The 20166-nt window shown below is 44.1% G+C and overlaps 1 protein-coding gene across 4 annotated transcripts in view; it reads right to left on the reverse strand.

Annotated features, from left to right (window-relative positions):
• Positions 1 to 5351: 5351 nt before the first annotated feature.
• LOC144803117 (uncharacterized) overlaps positions 5352 to 20166 on the reverse strand; it is a 75669-nt gene continuing 60854 nt past the window's right edge. For all 4 annotated transcript variants that reach the window (XM_078671845.1, XM_078671847.1, XM_078671846.1 and 1 more), the window contains exons 3-4: positions 10630 to 10683; positions 5352 to 10117 (exon numbers count right to left, since the gene is read on the reverse strand). In XM_078671845.1, coding sequence (XP_078527971.1) covers positions 6195 to 8990 — 2796 coding nt within the window. In that variant the 5' untranslated portion in view covers positions 8991 to 10117; positions 10630 to 10683 and the 3' untranslated portion in view covers positions 5352 to 6194. The remainder of the gene's footprint in view (positions 10118 to 10629; positions 10684 to 20166) is intronic.

The raw sequence follows: 20166 nt of genomic DNA on the forward strand, positions 1-20166 counted from the left end.
CGTCTTGGCTGCGAGGAAGGAGAAGGCACGACCTCCCGTTCTGGTCTTCTTAATGCGTGGTACCGTAGCAAGGGAAAGCTGGGCTGAGCGGAGAGATCTTAGGGGTGTGTGGAACAAGAGGCGGTGGTTGATGTAGGCGGGGCCGGTGTTGTGGAGGGCTTTGTGGGTGTGGGTGAGAAGCTTGAAGGGGATTCTCTTCTCGATGGGGAGCCAGTGTAGTGCCCGCAGGTGGTGGGTGATGTGGCAGTGGCACTGTAATATCAAATAGTTGTGACGGGCGTCCCTAAATAATGTAGCAAGTACAGAAATATTACTTCAAGTTACACTTTTGAGTAACTTTGCTACTTTTGGCTATTCACCATTTACAGGTGTAAAGTTATTCAAAGTGTAGATTTGTATAACTCCACTCTTTGAAACGAGGTGCAGCCAAATTTACAAATGTAAGTTACTACCACCAAAAAGGAGCAGTAATAAGTCCAGCAACACACATGGCCAACCACTCATACTGCAACATCCTCTCATAGATTATAATGGAGGCAAGGAAATAATATTATAGTCATTTATTTCGCGTTTTTAAAGATGCATATAAATTCAATAGAATATTAAAACAGTACATGTGTTTACAATAATTATTTTATGGTAACATATGTTAATAACCTTTAATTTAAAAATAATTGTAACTAATTTGTTCTTAAAAAATTCAATTTCAATTAGTTCTGTACTTAACGTTTTGTAAGTTTGAGTTCATATACATAGTACATAAATACAAAAAACTTCCTTTAAAAAAAAAAATCATATATTTTTTATTTTTTTATTTAATATAGTTAGTTGATCTCCACGACCACTCCAGTTGCCACTGACAGTCCTACTTCCAGCCCGGACCTGGAAAGCAGCAGATTTTTGCCATTATTGATAGCCTCATGGAAGGTGGCAGGCTTGACAAGAAAATGACTTAAAATATACCTAAAATAATTATTAAGTAATTATACTAATATAAGCATGTTCATCTCTCACTGCGCGCTTTTCTCAGTAGACAGTTAGTAAGACCATCAATGGATTTATGTCACTGCGGCTGCTTCATGGGAAGGTTTTGCGATGCTGACACCTCCTCCACAGGTTCGCATAGGGCACCTTTTATTCTCCCACATTGTCTCTCCCATGTAGAGACGTTACATTTACAACTGAAGCTTCTGTCACATTGAGAACACTGATTGATAAACATTTTTATGGTTGAGGGTTCCCTTCTGTTGAATGAAACTGAATATCTGACTGACGTTTTTAGGTCGAGCCTGTCAATGCGCTTGCGCATTGAGCTTGCGAGAGATATTGGGGCTTAACCAGAGCTTAACCATTGGGCGATTTGATGCTGTCCCCGTGAAAAGCAAGGCTGAATGCGCAAGCACATTGACCTAAAACGCGCGTGTACATCAAAGCCACCAGCCTCCCTCCCACAGGCATCCGCCAGCATGCGCTGTGCACATCAAAGCCACCAGCCTCCCTCCCACAGGCATCCCCCAGCGTGCGCTGTGCCTCAGGCATTTCTCCTCCCCTAATTTATTCACTGCCCATGGCTTTCACTTTGACGGCCGCCAGGCCGTCTCTCGCCTCACGCATATCACACACCCCCTTCTCTCTAGCACGCTAACACTCATTCCACAGCCTCTCTCCCATTGGACAGAAAAGTGCACATTTGACTTGTGTATGTACGTTTAGTTTAAAAGAGAGTGTAGTGTTACTTGTAGAACTAGAGTGCACTGGACAGTAATGTAGGTATCACTTCTCTTTAACTCTGCCTCAGGTTCCGTCTTCTTCACAGGTTCGCTTTCGGGTTGCGGACTGCAAAACTATCACCAACAATGCCAAAGTGGGTAGGACGCGGTTATCTGCCTCTGAAATCAGCAAGAGGGATTGGCTTGTTTCTTTTAAGGTTCTGTTGGGGAAACTTGAGGGTGGGAGAGTCATGGGATTTGTTTTTTTTAGTTTTGTTTTGTTTTCATTAAAACTTTGTTGCTTCCTCAGCGCAGCACATAAATGTGGTCAAACAATTGGTACGAATCCTCTTCTAAAGAGGCTGCCCATCTCCCCCCCTTGTTCCTTCGCTACTGGTATGTTACAAAAAGACCCCGCTGCCTAGCAGTCACAGATGGTGGAAATCGGCCATGGTAGCAGTCACGGGCCCTTTCGCGTTAATATGGTCTGTCGCTCTTGGCGTGTCAGTGGTGTTCCCCTTAGTTTCACTTCGTTTTTGGCTGACATCATATGTCCCCATATGACATAGGCGGACTGGCGCCAGCCCTGGCTTTCCTGGAAACCTCGTCTTACATCTAAACGCCTCGTACAGTCATTATTTCCCACCCACCCCCATGGTATGCACAGGCAGAGGTGAAAATGAGGTGGTCATTTTATGAAAGAGCACTTCTCTCCTGTAAGCAGTTAAAACCCCGCCTGCCTATGCATTTCCGGAGTTTCTCTATTCTTCCGTCCCTGCCTGACACTCTCTCTTTTCAATTTGTAATCATAAATTATGTGCATTATTCCCAGCTCCCGGCTTGGACAACTGCTAATTAACCGCTTCAGCGCGGCGCGAATTTTCGCGCTGTGCTGAACGTTCCATTTGGCTTATGGGACCATGACGGAACGGTTCCGTCATGAGCACAGCTCAACCGACGCTCATGACGGAACCGTTCCGTCATGAGCATGGAAGGGGTTAAAGGAAGTGGGCCTTGTAAATTAGACAATTGTAGCAGTGCAATGGTTAGTATTTGTGTTTTTACGATCATTTGGCAGCGTGCCATGGGCAATGTGTTGTTCAAGCTGCTGTGGCCTCCTGACGAGAGACCGGGTACTTTTTTTTAACAAATTGAGCACTCCCTTCGTTACTTTGTGAAAAAAAAGATTGTGTATAAATTATGCTCGTCAGTGCCGCTAGCCACTTTACCAGACCATGTCTTTGGTGGTTTTAACCTGCGGACTATGAAAAAAGTGGATGTTGACTTTTGCATTAATTCTCAGATCTTGGTCTGATCATTAGAAAGGTAGCTGCATATTTAATTCCAGTATTAGGCTAGTAATGGCTTTTAAAAGAATTATATATGAAATATTTTATGTATTTTGATTTTTTTTCCAGTTTAATATGGTTATTGATGTACAGTAAAATCAATCAGTGGGTTTATAAGTGATTTGTCTACGGACTTTGTACGCACGTTTTCCTTCATTCATGAGTTGCCTTGGTTCTCATATTCCATTGTCCCCTTTTTCATGTTTTCATATGGTGCGGGAATTGTAGACTTAAGAGCTATTCTTTACTGCGACTTTGGTCATTTATTTCATATATTCGGATCTTCAATTGCATATATGTTTATTCCCTAGCTAAGTCAATGAGAGTGATTGACAAATATGTTCCTCGCTTTGCAATATTGCATGTTTGGCTAAACATGCATTTTGTGTATGCACTAATTAACAATATTAATCTTAAATTGTGCAAAACGTGCTGCATGTGCATGCATATTTATAGTTTTGCAAATATCGCAGTAGTTTGCATGCATGTGATCTGCATCTGATGCATTCCCTGTTCCCCTACAGCAAACCTGACCTGGAGAGAGTTATATTAAATGAGTGAATTAATAAGGATTTACCTTCACATGTTTTTTTTGTTGCAGTTTTATATAGTGCAAACTGGACCCAAAGGTATTGGAGCGCTTTATATGAACACCATTTACGTTACACAAGAATACATAATTTTTTTTTAATTGTTGAGGGCTCAGCAGCTTCTCCAACACGGTTTTGCAAAAACCATGACAAAATTAGCACTGACCAAACCAAAAGGCTGGCAACCACCACCAGAACTATTCGCTTTGATAATGCTTGTTCAGAAACATGAGGCGACAATGCCACAAAAAATATGGTATCACACCATTTTAGTGGCAAATTGTAGGCTCACACAGCAGTCACTTTGTAGAAGAGACAATCATGTCCTCTACTTTTGAAAAGTGCAGCGACGCGGCATGTTCAGATTGTAAAAAAGAATCGAGTCTACACTGGAAAAAAAGTCCGCTTTTAATACACACATAATTACACTCTACTGAATGCAACACACACTCTACACAATACCACTCAGTGCCACATAATTATATGCTACATAATTACACTGCACTCAATACAACATACACTCCAGACAATACCACTCAGTTCCACATAATTATATGCTACATATTTACACTGTGCTCAACGCAACATACACTCCAAATACCTCTCAGTGCCACATAATTAGACACCACATAATTACACTGCACTCAATGCTACATACACTCCACATACCACTCAGTGCCTCATAATTACACGCCACATAATTACACTGCACTCAATGCAACATACACTCCAAATACCACTCAGTGCCACATAATTACACTGCACTCAATGCAACATACACTCCAAACAATACCACTCAGTGCCACATAATTACACTACTGAATACAACATACACTCCAGACAATACCACTCAGTTCCACATAATTATATGCTACATATTTACACTGCGGTCAACATAACATACACTCCAAATACCACTCAGTGCCACATAATTACACACCACATAATTACACTGCACTCAATGCGACATACACTCCAAATACCACTCAGTGCCACATAATTACACGCCACTTTTTTACACTACACTCAATGCAACATACACTCCAAATACCACTCAGTGCCACATAATTACCCGCCACATAATTACACTGCGCTCAACACAACATACACTCCAAATACCACTCAGTGCCACATAAGTATATGGTACATCTTTACACTGCGCTCAACGCAACATACTCTCCAAATACCACTCGTTGCCACATAATTACATGCCACATATTTACACTGCACTCAATGCAACATACACTCCAAATACCACTCAGTGCCACATAATTATATGCCACATAATTACACTGCACTCAATGCAACATACACTCCAAATACCACTCAGTGCCACATAATTACACGCCACGTAATTACACTACACTCAATGCGACATGCAATCCAAATACCACTCGGTGCCACATAATTACACGCCACATATATACACTGCGCTCAACGCAACATACACTAAAAATATCACTCTGTGCCACATAGTTACACACCACATAATTACACTCTATCTATAGCATCACTCAGCACCAACACAGCATCACTCAGGGGCACCACAACATCGCTATGCGCTACCACAGCATCACTGAACGCCACAGCATCACTCATCGCCACCACAGCATCACTCATCGCCACCACACATCACTCAGCGCCACCACCGCATCAATCTGTGCAACCATTCAACAACAACTGGTTCAAATATGTTCTCTCAATGTTTCAAGCTTTATTACAAATGTCACAAAAAGATTTTAATATTTCACTTCTGTTCTTGGATATTCGTCACAATAAAATACACTGAACATAATCTTCACAAAAGTTATTTACAAATGTTTAAGCTATTGCCATTATAAATTACAATAACTTTTATTTAAGTATTAATTATTTAAAAAAATTAAAAGCAATTGTTATTTGTAATATCAATACATCTAAGTCACGTAAATACAACACATATTGCATTACAAATGCTATAGGTTGCAAAAGTTAAAAGTATTTTCAAAACCAACACATAAATAAAAAAATTGTCATTTACAATACCAATAGCTCAAACTTTCCTAATGCGAGACCTATTGCATTGCAAATGCTTGTTCTGGCATTTAGTACAATGATAAGGTTTTACCCAGTGTGGATTATCTTGTGTTGAATGAGACTGGCTTTCAGACTGAAGCGCTCCTAGCTTTCAGAGCGCTCTTAAGGTTTTTGCTCAGTGTGATTTCTCTAATGTCTAGTGAAAGTTATTTTACAACTAAAGCTTTTCTAGAATTCAGAGCACTGATAGGGTTTGAGCCTAGAATGGATTCTCTCATGTTGAATTAAACTGGATCTCAGACAGAATTGGTTTTTTTGCATGGAAAGCACTGATAAGCTCTTTCCCTTAGTGTGAGCTCTCCCGTGTTTAATGAGGTTTAATTTCTGACTGAAGTTTCTGTTCGCATTCAGAATGCTGATATGGTTTATGTCCAGTATTGATGCTTTCATGTTTAATTAAACTGGATCTGACACTGAATCTTTTATGGATTACATTGCATTGATAAGGATTTTCCCCTGTGTGGGTTCTCTCATGATAAGTGAGACTTGTTTTTATCACAGAAGCAGTTCTGGCATTCGGAACACTGATACGGTTTGAGCCCAGCATGCTTTCTATCATGTTGATTTAAACCGCTTTTGTCACAGAAACCTTTTTGGCATTCAGAGCACTGATACGGTGTATGCCCAGTGTGGGTTCTTTCATGCAGAGTAAGGTAATATTTCTGACTGAAGCTTTTCCAGCATTCAGAGCACTGATAAGGTTTTTGCCCAGTGTGAGTTCTCTCATGTCGAATGAGATGGTCTTTCAGAATAAAGCTTTTCTGGCATTTAGAACACTTATAAGGTTTTTGACAAGTGTGGATTCTCGTGTGTCGAGTGAGACTGCCCCAGCACCTGAAGCTTTTCTGGCACTCAGAGCACTGATATGGCTTTTCACCAGTGTGGATTCTCACATGTGGAATGAGAGCAGATTTGTGACTGAAAGATTTATGGCATTCAGGGCATTCATGAGGTTTTTGCCCAGTGTGAGTTCTCTCATGTCGAATGAGATGGTATTTCTGACTAAAGCTTTTCCAGCATTCAGAGCACTGATAAGGTTTCTGCCCCGTGTGAATGCTCTCATGTCGAATGAGATGGCCTTTCTGACTAAAGCTTTTCTGGCATTCAGAACACTGATGAGGTTTTTGACAAGTGTGGATTCTCGTGTGTAGAGTGAGACTGCCCCAATACCTGAAGCTTTTTTGGCACTCTGAGCACTGATATGGTTTTTGTTCAGTGTGGATTCTCTTGTGTTGAGTAAGACTGGACCAAAAACTGAAGCCTTTTTGGCACTCGGAGCACTGATATGGCTTTTCACCAGTGTGGATTCTCACATGTCGACTGAGAGAATATTTGTGACTGAAACCTTTCAGACATTCAGAGCACCGATACGGTTTATGCCCAGTGTGGGTTATTTCATGCAGAGTAAGTTTAAATTTCTGACTGAAGCTTTTACAGCATTCAGAGCACCGATAAGGTTTTTGCCCAGTGTGAGTTCTCTCATGTCGAATGAGATGGTCTTTCTGAATAAAGCTTTTGTGGCATTCAGAACACTGATAAGGTTTTTGACAAGTGTGGATTCTCGTGTGTCGAGTGAGACCTTCCCAAGAACTGAAGTTTTTCTGGCACTCGGAGCACTGATATGGCTTTTCACCAGTGTGGATTCTCACATGTTGAGTGAGAGAAGATTTGCGACTGAAAGATTTATAGCATTCAGGGCACTGATGATGTTTTTGCCCAGTGTGAGTTCTCTCATGTTGAATGAGATGGTCTTTCTGAATAAAGCTTTTCCAGCATTCAGAGCACTGATAAGGTTTCTGCCCAGTGTGAGTTCTCTCATGTCGAATGAGATGGTCTTTCCGAATAAAGCTTTTCCTGCATGCATAGCACTGATAAGGTTTCTGCCCAGTGTGAATTCTCTCATGTCGAATGAGATGGTCTTTCTGACTAAAGCTTTTCTGGCATTCAGAACACTGATGAGATTTTTGACAAGTGTGGATTCTCGTGTGTCGAGTGAGACTGTCCCACAACTTGAAGCTTTTTTGGCACTCGGAACACTGATATGGTTTTTGTTCAGTGTGGATTGTCATGTGTCGAGTGAGACCGCCCCAAGACCTGAAGCTTTTCTGGCACTCGGAGCACTGATATGGCTTTTCACAAGTGTGGATTCTCACATGTTGGGTGAGAGAAGATTTGCGACTGAAAGATTTATGGCATTCAGGGCACTGATGATGTTTTTGCCCAGTGTGAGTTCTCTCATGTTGAATGAGATGGTCTTTCTGAATAAAGCTTTTCCAGCATGTAGAGCACTGATAAGGTTTCTGCCCAGTGTGAGTTCTCTCATGTCGAATGAGATGGTCTTTCCGAATAAAGCTTTTCTTGCATGCAGAGCACTGATAAGGTTTCTGCCCAGTGTGGATTCTCTCATGTCGAATGAGATGGTCTTTCTGACTAAAGCTTTTCAGGCATTCAGAACATTGATGAGATTTTTGACAAGTGTGGATTCTTGTGTGTCGAGTGAGACTGTCCCAACACCTGAAGCTTTTTTGGCACTCGGAACACTGATATGGTTTTTGTTCAGTGTGGATTCTCGTGTGTCGAGTGAGACCACCCCAAAACCTGAAGCTTTTCTGGCACTCGGAGCACTGATATGGCTTTTCACCAGTGTGGATTCTCACATGCTGAGTGAGAGAAGATTTGCGACTGAAATATTTATGGCATTCAGGGCACTGATGATGTTTTTGCCCAGTGTGAGTTCTCTCATGTTGAATGAGATGGTCTTTCTGAATAAAGCTTTTCAAGCATGCAGAGCACTGATAAGGTTTCTGCCCAGTGTGAATTCTCTCATGTCGAATGAGATGGTCTTTCTGACTAAAGCTTTTCTGGCATTCAGAACACTGATGAGATTTTTGACAAGTGTGGATTCTCGTGTGTCGAGTGAGACTGTCCCAACACCTGAAGCTTTTTTGGCACTCGGAACACTGATATGGTTTTTGTTCAGTGTGGATTCTCTTGTGTTGAGTGAGACTGCCCAAAAAACTGAAGCCTTTTTGGCACTTGGAGCATAGATATGGCTTTTTACCAGTGTGGTTTCTCACATGTCGAATGAGAGAAGATTTGTGACTGAAACCTTTCTGGCACTCGGGGCACTCATGAGGTTTTTGTCCAGTGTGAGTTGTCTCGTATTTAGTTAGGTGGGATTGATAACTAAATCTGTTCTCACATTCATTGTTCTTATTTAAAATGTATGTATCTCTGTGGTCTGTTTGTTCCTGGATACATGCCATCTTAAGACTGAATCTGATTGCAGCGTTACCTTCTAAATTAAACTGAAGATGCTCTTCTTAACATTTGTATTTAACTAATTATAGCTTTTATCTGGAGATCAATTTCCTACTTTTAAAGGCAGCCTATTTAACTTGTCTTATAAACTTTGACTGTAGACTGTTTGACTGTGGAGCCTCCTGTAAATATTAAGATGTATCTCATTGATTTATATTCTCTAAGTTATACCCGGTTGATTTTGTGACTCCCGTTTATCACATTTGATTTAGAATTTTTAAAAATAGTGATAAGGTCTTTGGGGTTAAGGGTTTGCCTGTTAAGTATATTTGGTCACACAAATAATGACAGGTCAATAGGAATTCCAGGGTGGTTTATGCATTATCAATAGCAAAGCACTGGCCCATTTTAAGTTTTCTGTGCTGCCATATGCTTTTTTGCTCAACGGCTACTTCAGGTACATGATCACTTTGGAGGTCAAGGCCACTTTGAAACCACTCAGATCAACCCAACAGACACTTGGAGGGGAAAATCTTCCTATATTGGTAATGATAATCCAGCGTCTTTGTCATAATGACATATGAGATAGAGCATTTCTTTTAAACAATGTTTTCTGTCCTCTGAATCTCAGGAGATGTAGACAAAAGCTTTCTCTTTTAAACAGAGGTCATTAGTCTTCCTGATAGTTCTGACATATCACATGTACAGATACTGATTTGTTGGGGTGCAGTTTGGGTCTCCAAGGCATTTCACGCAATTTACAACAATGATTATTCTAAAGTGCACTGCGTGGGCATCAATTGTTGGCAATGTGTTTTGTTCTTGAAATGTTTACATTAAGTGAAAATGTTCTGATAATTAGTAGATGCAGACTTCCAATTTGCACTTGCGTTTCATTTATATTTCGGAGGCTACTCAATATCAGTAATGGACTCTTGGTAAACATCCTTTACAGATTTTGACAACTTTCACATTAAGCAGTTTCTCACAGTCCAAGTTCCTCCCAATTCATGCCACTTAGAATGTGTTTCTCCCCTAGAGCTCTAGAATGTTTTAACTTTCCTTGAAATAATTCTTTCTGCTGTGTTTCACTAAATTAAAACCTTCTTGTTTCTGATGATGATTCAGTGACCTGTAGAAATAGAGTTAGAGATTGTAAATGAACATGAAAAAAATACTTATGACCCTATACATTTACAGAAACAAGATAGGTAATCGTTTTGAGTTGAATTGCTGATAGTGGTGAAACAGCTGTTGGGCACTGTGTAGATCGGGAGCTTGGGACCACTTGAACTCGAGATAGTGAGAGCAAATAAGTGAATATTTAAGAAGGAAACAAAAGTTAGACATATATTGTGACTCAGATTCTCAGCAGCCAACACCATTAATTTACACTTTTTGTGTCAATGGCTGGCATCAAAGTGAGATATTTGTAATACTTTTGATCAATTATCAGATGCGATTTACTCCCCTACCCACTTAGAGTGTTCATCTATTCCTTTTCCAGTCATTTAGAAAGGGACGTTGAATAAAGGAATTGGCCTGCTTGTAATCACTACTTTAAATGCGACTGTAGGGTTAGGCCGTGTCCAAGTAGCTCAGTGGAATTCACCATTTCAAATTGTGGGAAAGATAAGGACTTACTTGGTGGCCAGGAACTCATCACACTCCTTCAACAGGACCCGAGCACTGCTACACCTGAAAAAGGAGAAGAAAGCATCACAACAGTAAAGGAAACCAAAAAGGGACAAGAAAAGACAAATACAATGTGTTGGAACTGGCCCTTTTTGCAGGGTTATCCCCAAACTTTTTGCTTCTTCCTCCCTTGTTTTTCCTGACCAGTGATTGTTGGCAATAGGACTCTGGGCACTTTACGACTGCTGATCAGTGCTAAAGTGCATATGCTCTCTGCTTAACCCCTTCGGTGCTGATGATGGCTCCCGGTCGTCATCAGTTACGGTGGGCGTGTGCTGATGATGGCAGGGAGCGGTCATGACCACGCCCGCGATCGGAATGTGCCGCACAGGCGCAGAATTCCGGCCGCGGCGGAGGGGTTAAATTATAATTATGATTGGTTATCCATGATTGGCATATTTGTTTTACCAGTAGGTCCCTTGAAAAGTGCACTGATTGTGCCAGGGCTGGTGATTCAAATGCTACTAGTGGGCCTGCAGCACTGATTGTGCCACCCATATGAGCAGCCCTAAAATGGTGTCTCAGGCCTTCCACGCAGTGCCTGTGTGCAGTTGCTACCTGCCACGTTGACTGGGTAAGTGTCCCCACTTGCCAGTCCCTAAACCTTCCCTTTTCTGCATATTAGTCACCCCTATGGTAGGCCAAGGGCAGGGTGCATTGTAGGTAAAAGGTAGGACATGCCCTGATGTGTGTGGCATGTCCTGATAGTGAATTACAGCCATTTTTGTTTATCACTATTGAAAGGCTATCTAGCCCATAGGCTAGAATTTGAAATGCTGTGTATAATGTTTACCTGCATATCTTACCATAGGAGCAAGATTGAAAATTGAAGTCTGGTATCCCTGAACTCAGAATTTTATAACCCATCTTTTATGAAGGATGGTGTGAAAGCGGCCAATTATACCAGGACGATATGTTGTAATAAACAAGAGGTGTTTATTAAGTTACAAATAACCTTTACGACCTCAGCCACAACAAGCTTAGACGGAAGCAGCACCACTCTGACCTCCGGGCACTCGCCTTGGAACGCTGGTCGCGGTGACATTCGAAATGATGTCACCGCGAGCAGCACCATTACATGTGGAGGCGCCGGGGGACGTGAAGATGGGAGATACCACACATCCCCCTCCCCTGCGGAATAAAACATATGAATGCAAACGAGAAACACAGTATTGCAAAGAATCACATCATCACATATTGATCAAAATGTCTGGGGGGTCTGGTCACTCTCCGAATAGACCTACCACCCGGGTGGGAAACCGGCAACGGCTTCTTGGCATCTGGGTCTTTGCTCTCCACTGTGTTGCCTTCGCCCACCTTTCCCCTACAGGGATCCTGCCCGGGTGGGTGAAATCTCACTACTCTACCAAGGTTCCAGATCTTCCCCTCCTGAGTCTTTTACAGTATTGCTGAACAATTTAGTGATCTTGGTGGGGCTACTATATCCTGACCAACTTGCTCTACCAGTGGGGGTCCTGATCTTAATGTCGTCGCCTACTTTGAACCCGGCCTCCCGTGTAGAGATGAGTCTGTCGTATCTTTCTTTTCTCCCCACCATGGCTCCCTCTTGTTTCACCAAACTATTCGCTTCTTTGGAGTGGTCTGACCATCCCTTGTGCCACCCCATCCACCCTGGGGATAGCTTGGTGTTGGGTGTCCTTGCACGGAGCAACTCGAACGGGGTGACTCCCGTCGTTTGGTGCGGTGTGAACCTGTACGCTTCTAACCGCCTCCATGCTTCTTCTTTCCAGCTTATGCCACTGGCCTTGGCCAACTGGATACTCTCCTTGAGGGTTTTGTTAAATCGCTCGACCATGCCATTTGTTTTGGGGTGATACAAAGCGCAACGTTTGTGTTTGATGTCTCTCTCTCCAAGGAAGTCTTCCATTTCTTTTGAACATAATTGCACCCCATTATCCGTGAGCATGCTGCTGGGTAACCCTTCCCTGATGAACACCTCTTCCAGGAACCCAATGACTGTCTTAGTTGTGACTTCACTTACTAACTTCATTTCGGGCCACCTAGAATACAAATCCATGAGCACCAGGATATACGGCGTGCGCAGCTCTCCAGACAATGGGCCTACAATGTCCAATACCAACTCCTCCCAGGGTCCTGACGGTGGCGGCCTGCACACCATTGGGGGCGTCAGTTGCTTCAAGACTTTGTCGCTGTTGCTGCACGGAATGCAGTCTCTGATTTTCCTTTCCGTGGCAAGGTCCATGCTTGGCCACCAATAGTTCTCTCTGAGTCTTTGTTTTGTCTTGGTGATACCCATGTGTCCTTCGTGGGGTATTTCAACAAGGTTGTCTCTCACCGACGCGGGTGGCACTAGTCTCGTCCCCCTGAACAGGCATTCATCTACTATGGACAGCTCGTCTTTGACAACCCAGTATGGCCACAGATTTTCCTCCCGTTTGTCTTCGTGTTTCCACCTGTCTTTTATTCTTTTGCACACCTCCTCCAAAATCTCATCTTCCCTCAATGCGTTTTTCCATGTTTCCTCTCCTAATGCTCTCTGGATAGCGCAGACATTTTCCATCTGATGTTCATCCGCTTCATCTTCCACCATCCCTTGCTTCTCCTTCGCCTCATTTTCATTGACGAGCCTTGACAGACAGTCTGCTGCAAAATTACGCGTTCCCGGGACGTACTCGACACCGAAGGTGTATTCTTGGAGGCCGACCACCCAACGCCTGATCCTACTGGAGATGGCATCCAGGCCTTTTTTGCCGAAGACTTCCACCAACGGCTTGTAGTCAGTACGAAGAGTGAACTGTGTGCCCCACAGGAAGTCTCTGAATTTCCCCAATGCCCAGGATACTGCCAGGGCCTCCTTTTCGATTACCGAGTAGTTGTTTTCAGATTTCTGGAGTGACCTTGAGGCGAAAGCTATCGTTTCTTCTCCGTCTTTGCCTACTTGAGTGAGGACTGCTCCCAGCCCCTTAGCGCTTGCGTCGGTGGTGACCACAGTCGCCCGGTTGGGTATGTACGACTTTAGGCTGGGGGCTTCCGCAAGTGCCCTCCTTACATCTTCAAACTCCCTCTGACACTCCTGACTCCAGTTGTACTCCGTCTCTTTCTTCAGCAGCAGCCTGATGGCGTATGTCCTTCCTGCCAGGTTCCTTATGAATTTTCCGTAGAACTCCAGCATTCCCATAAATGACTTGATTTCGTCCTTGCTTGTGGGGGGCGCCAAATTTACAATGGTGTTTTGTAGCTCAGCTTTGGGACATATTCCTTCAGCTATCACCTTGTGTCCCAAAAAATCCAGTTCTGCGCAGCCAAACACACATTTCTCTTTTTTTACCGTTAGTCCTTGTGACCTGAACCTTCCCAGCACGCGTCTCAGCCTCTCATCATGCTCTTCATGGTTTTTTGCAAATATAAGCACGTCGTCCTGGTAACACATGACACCTGGGATGTCTTTCAAGATGTTCCCCATGAGCCTCTGAAACACGGCGGCCGCCGAGACTAACCCGAAGGGCATCCTTTTGAACTTGTACGCGCCCATAGGTGTCACAAACGCTGTGAGTTCTTGCGACTCTTCGTGTAGTTTGATCTGAAAGTAGGCCGAGGTGAGATCGAGTGTGGAAAACACCTTTGCCCCCTCTAGCATGCTCATCATTTGGGTGATGTTCGGCAGAGGATATCGATCGACCAGAACCTCTTTGCTCAACGCCCTCAGATCGATGCAGAGCCGAACCGAGCCATCTTTCTTCTTTGCGGCCACGATGGGTGCCAACCATTCCGTCGCTTCCACCGGTTCGATGACTCCAGCCTTGCACAATTTCTCTAGTTCAGCCTTCACCTCTTCTTGGATGGCGATGGGAAGCTTCCTGACTTTGGCCACGACCGGCTTTGCGTTCTCTTTCAATTTTATCTTGTGACAGTCGTTTTTTAAGCATCCTAGCTCCCGTCTGAACACTTCTTTGAACTCAGTCACTACGTCTGCCTTATGTTCCTGTATCTCCTGTATAAGGATCTGGGGATTATTATTAGGATTGAGATAGACCCCCAACTCCTTCTGAGCTTGCCACCCCAAGATGTTATCCCCGACTGTAGACACATACACCTTGGACACTGTTGTCCTGTTCCTGTATTCAATTTTTTCTAGAAAGTAGCCTTTCATTGAGATAGGGTGACCGGCATACCCTCCAGGCCTCAAGTCCATTTTTCTCAAAATTATCATCCCCTTGGACACACGAGAGAATTCTTTTGCATTAATAATTATTATCCTAGAACAGGAATCGAACAATGCTTCTAACTCAGTGCTCCCCACTTTTATGGTGTCTTTAGGGCTGCTGACTTGACCCTCATCAACCTGCACCACAATTTCTTCACACATGGTGTCATTAAGACTTTGGACCTGACTCTCTTTAACCTGCACTACAATTTCGTCACAAACTACATTCGTCCTGTCTCTACTCTGTCTACTGAGCCCTTGCCCACTCTTGCAATACTGCTTGAAGTGCCCTTTCTTGCCGCACTTGTTACATGTAAACCTGAGGGCGGGGCACTCTTTGTCATTAGCTAGATGCCCCTGCTTGCCACATCTATAGCAGGTGCCTTTGAATGATCCTCCCAATTTGCTCTCCTTCTGATCTCTACCCGCTACCTTCTGGCCTTTGATCACAGACACAGCCTCACATTCGGTCACCACCTCCCTGACATTGGGTTTATCTTCGCCTCTTTTCTCCCCAGTGTCTTGCTTTATTTCCTTGACGCACTGTAACATGTGCTCAACCTGTTTTGCTATAATTAGAACCTCCCTCAACGGTGAGTCATCCTTAAGCCATAACTCCTCACGTACACGCTCCATCCTGCACGCTAATACAAACTGATCCCTGATCCTTTCCTCACTTGCCCCACCGAACTTGCATGTCGCTGCTAGTTTGCTCAATTCAGATACAAAATCTTCAATGGATTCCCCTCCTTCTGTGCTCTTTTCCCAAAGTGGTACCTCTCCATAATGGTGCTCGTCTTGGGGAGGAAGTGTAAATCCAATTTCTTTAGACTTACTTCTAGCTCATTACGACCCCTCGCTTCCTGCGTCCCTAAATCTGGGAGGTGATCTAGAACCTCTTCTCCTTCTGCACCTAGGTAATATGCTAATAATGCTACCTTCCTTTCCAGGCCAAGGTTTGGCCCACACACAGTAGCATAATTCAAAAACACGTTTTTCCATTTTTTCCATTGAATAGTGGGATCACCTGGGTTAGTCAGGAAAAAGGGTGGAGGGGTCACACTCTGCATGGTATATTGTCCCTGAGCGACTTGGCAGAATGAAAACCAAAAGAACAATGTGTGAGCTGAACTGGTCTATAGTGTACACATATGGCAGGAATATTTTCAGTCACCAAATATAACAAAAATGCATCTTATACATTTGCACTCAATACTACTTTTGCATTCGGTGAGCATATAAATCAATAGGTAGGAATGCCAGTGAGTATGCCAGTAAATGTGGATATCAGATATGTACACACAATGACAGTATTATATATATATATTTTTAAATTACACAGTGCACACTAAAACCGTAGTGGAAGGCCCAAATCTAAAGTTCTTAGTCTCGCCACAGTGTAACACACAGCCAACACCCCAGAGGGCAGCTGGCAAGCGTTACCTTATTTCCATGAAGCGTAGACTGGTACCTTTCAACTGTCAGGAACGCAGTTGTACTTTTCACGATCTCAACTCTGCACTTCAGTCAGCACGTGATCGCTTACTTGCAGTCGCTCTTCATTTCCTGCAGTCGCTCTTCATTTCCATACTTCAGTCTGTCATGAGCGCGTCAATATGCTCAATAATACCTGCTGCACCTTCCGTTCTTCTCTGCGTGTTGAGGTCGTAGATCTCAAGTGACCCTCGTTGCCAGTGTGAAAGCGGCCACGCTGGTCGCGGTGACATTCGAAATGATGTCACCGCGAGCAGCACCATTACATGCGGAGGCGCCGGGGGACGTGAAGATGGGAGATACCACAGATGGTTTTTAAATCATGTGCTTGAAAACAGCCCTTTTAGAAAGTGGCTGTTTTCTTGTCTGACCTTTCTGTGCGCCTTTGCCTGTTTGTTAATTGACTGTCTGGTTTATGAGTGACAGGGGCTGAGGTGCTCAAGGAGGCTGGCTGAATCAGCACAGGGCTGAATAGCTCCATCTGCATCTTGAGTGGTGGGAGGGAATCGCACTTGGGCCTGAATAGAGCTGTGCCTGCCTTCCACAATGCTGGCTCCACCTCCTGCTGGGTGGCTGACGACCCTGCCCCTCTCTCTCAAAGGAAGGAAGGAGTCATGTAAACAGAGTGCTCCAGGACTGACCAGAACTGGTTTGCACAAAGGCAAAGGCCTCTCTGCCTTCAGAGAACAAAGGAAATATTGGAATAAAAAGGGATACCCAGATCCCAAGACTTTAGATCATCCTGGAATCAAGAAGGAACCTCTGCCAAGGAGAAAAGCTGGGAGACTGAAGAGGAAGGACTGTCCTGCTGTGTGTTTGTGGGCTAACCTGCAGTTGCTATTCTGCCAAGGAGAGGGGAAGGACTTTGCTGTTGCTGTGTCCCCTTGCTTGAAGAGATCTCCAAGGGCCTTAGGAGAGCTGGCCTCCAGTTATGAAGTCCCAGGAACAAAAGGACTTCACCCCCAGCTTCCCCCCTGAACTCTGCTTCTGACCTGCATAGAGTGCTTGATCCATTTGTAGGGCCTCTGGAGGTTGTTTCCTGCTGTTTGGGGAGCTGGACAAGAAGAAAAGAAGATCTACAATTTGCAACCATCGCTCGCTTGCGAAGCGCATCTCCCCAGTGCGGAAGGATTCCTGTCGCTGCGGAGTATCGTCGCAGAGTCTGTCGTCGCTGATAGAAACCGTTGCACCGCTTGCTTGCGGACCGCATCTCGTCGCTGCGAACATCGTCGTAGAGTCCAGCGCAAAGCGCAAGCGCATCGAGGGGCAGCAGCAGAAGAGGATCAACGCTGCGCCGCGCATCGCCGCTGCACCGAAGATCGCCGCCTCGTGCCTGTACGAGGAGAAACTCCGCGCTGGAATCCACACAAGGTATCGCATCGCTCCCCATGCAGACTGGATTCGTCGCAACACACCCGCTGCATGCAGCGGGGTTGTCACATCGCCTCCCCAGGGTCTCAGGAGTGACGTATCGCTTGTTTTGCAACGCTGCAGTTGCCACTTGGAACTTTTGTCGCATCTACAGGTACTTTGCGCTAAAAGTGACGCAACTGTGGATTATTTTGACGCAAACCCTTGAACTCTTTTTAAATCATATTCTTGAACTTTGTATGTTGGATTTTTGTCGTTTTGGTCTTGAGTAGTTTAGATAAGGATACTTTCTTTTTCTAAACTGGTGTGGAGTCCATTTGTGGTGTTTTCACTGTGTTACTGTGAGTGTTGGTACAAATACTTTACACATTGCCTTTGATACGCCTGTCTGCTCGTACCAAGCTACCAAGGGGGTGAGCAGGGGTTATCTAAAGAGTGTATCTCCCTTGCCCTGACTAGAAGCAAGGGTCCCTAGTTGGACATTGGTACCTACCTCTGCCAACTAGAGACCCCCAGATCAAACACAAAACAACACAGGATAGAGAAAAAAAAAGACTATCTTCAACTCTCACCACAGGAACCCAGCACGGCACCTGCATGGCAAACAAGACAGATAAGGGCAGAATGAGAGGACGTGACGAATAGGGAAGGCGGAAGTCAGATCAGAAAGCAAGGATGAAGACAGAGAAGTCTGAGGGATGAGACAAATGAGCCAACAGTCAAGGAACTGCTGGGCAACACGGGAGGCAAGTCCTCAAGGAACAGTGTGTCCCAAACTAGGTAGAGACCGGACCTGCACTAGGCTGCACCACATTCACATACCCAGAGAAATGTGTCTCCAACTGGTGGATGCCAGGGTACCCGGCTGGTCGGACACATTAGTGGGAATGCAAAAATTGAATGGGGAGGTTAGCAGCAACATTGGGAGGCCACACAGAACTACAACACCCTGCATGGCGAGGTACTTTGCCAGAGAACACTTAGTATTCGTAAAAGCCCTAGAGTAAGAGGAAGAAAGAAGAAAGTTCTGCACAATTTTTTAAACTGGAGTTGATTAGCGTAAAGAACAGTACGAAATCCTGAGGTCTGAAAGAAATGGTATATAGGGTGTGGCAAAGCCACTACTATCCATTTACAAATGTTGTGAGTGAAATGTCAATCAAAACCAGTGACTAGGCCCATCAGAAGTATCTTTGGGCATTTCCCTTTTTAGGACGAAATCCCTCACTCACCAAAGGTGACATGCTTCATCATTTGGAAAAATCTAGTTCCTCTGGGGGCTATAACCCCCTCTCTGAGAGGGAGGAGCTTAGGGATGTTTTGAATGTTGTCTAGGATGTACTAAATCCACAAATGATGAGCTACTAGTGAGTGAGGGCGCAGTGCAAAATAAATGTTGTGGAAAACTATGAGAAAAGTGAATTAAAACTAGCTCGAGTGCGACCAAAAAACCTTTATTGTAGGGTGTACTCCACCAGGATTAAAAATGCAGTGCACCAGCGGTCTGGATTCGAAACCGTGTTTAAAGAGAAACTGTTCTTCTACTGCAAAATACCATGAACATTGTCGGAACTTGTCCAACCAACTGCAGGAGAGACAATATCCTAAGAGACTGGTGAAGAAGTCTTATAAGCGAGCATTTAACAACAATCGGGCGGCATTGCTCGAACCTAGTACTACCAAAGAGACCACCAATAGGTTGACCTGTGTCCACACGTTTTGTAAATTTTCCAACAGAATTTAAAAAAGTATTCTGTTGAATTGGAAAATTCAAAATATAGGGGGCATACCATTACCACGTCCTCTTTTTGCTTTTAAGCGAAGTAGCAACCTCAGAGATCGCTTGATACATACCCGCCCTCGCACTCACAACAAAGGTACACAGGATACTCTGTGGGGGTTACCTTCTGTACAGCGCCACTTTCCTTGTGGTTCGTGTGCAGCTTGTTCTCACACATCCATGACGAAAGAGATTGATATAGAATCACTACGACCTTGGGTCCTAAATTGTCACACCAATTGCAATAGTGACAACCTGATTTACATGATCACCTGCCTGTGTCCCCTTCAGTACGTAGGGATGACCACTCGACAGGTGAAAGTTCGCATTTTCGAGCATAATAGCACCATCCGTTGTGGCAAGTCATCAACAAAATTGACTAATCATTTTCTGGCAGTAAAACACAGTCCATGTGATTTGAAATGGACAGTTTTGGAGAGACACTATTCATTCCGCCACACATAACTGATGTTACCTCCTTTTTGTTCAGACGCGAACAATGGTGGGTGCACAAACTACAGACTGACACCAGAGACCTGAATGATGATATTCCGTGGCTGCTACTATAAGGTTTCAGTTAAGCTCCCTTCTGGCCCCCCTTTTCACATATAGGGGTACGTAGAGCTTCATGTCACTGTGTTTATGACACAATTTG

This window comes from Lissotriton helveticus, chromosome 1_2 (genome assembly GCF_964261635.1).
Source record: "Lissotriton helveticus chromosome 1_2, aLisHel1.1, whole genome shotgun sequence".
NCBI classification, from domain to species: domain Eukaryota; kingdom Metazoa; phylum Chordata; class Amphibia; order Caudata; family Salamandridae; genus Lissotriton; species Lissotriton helveticus.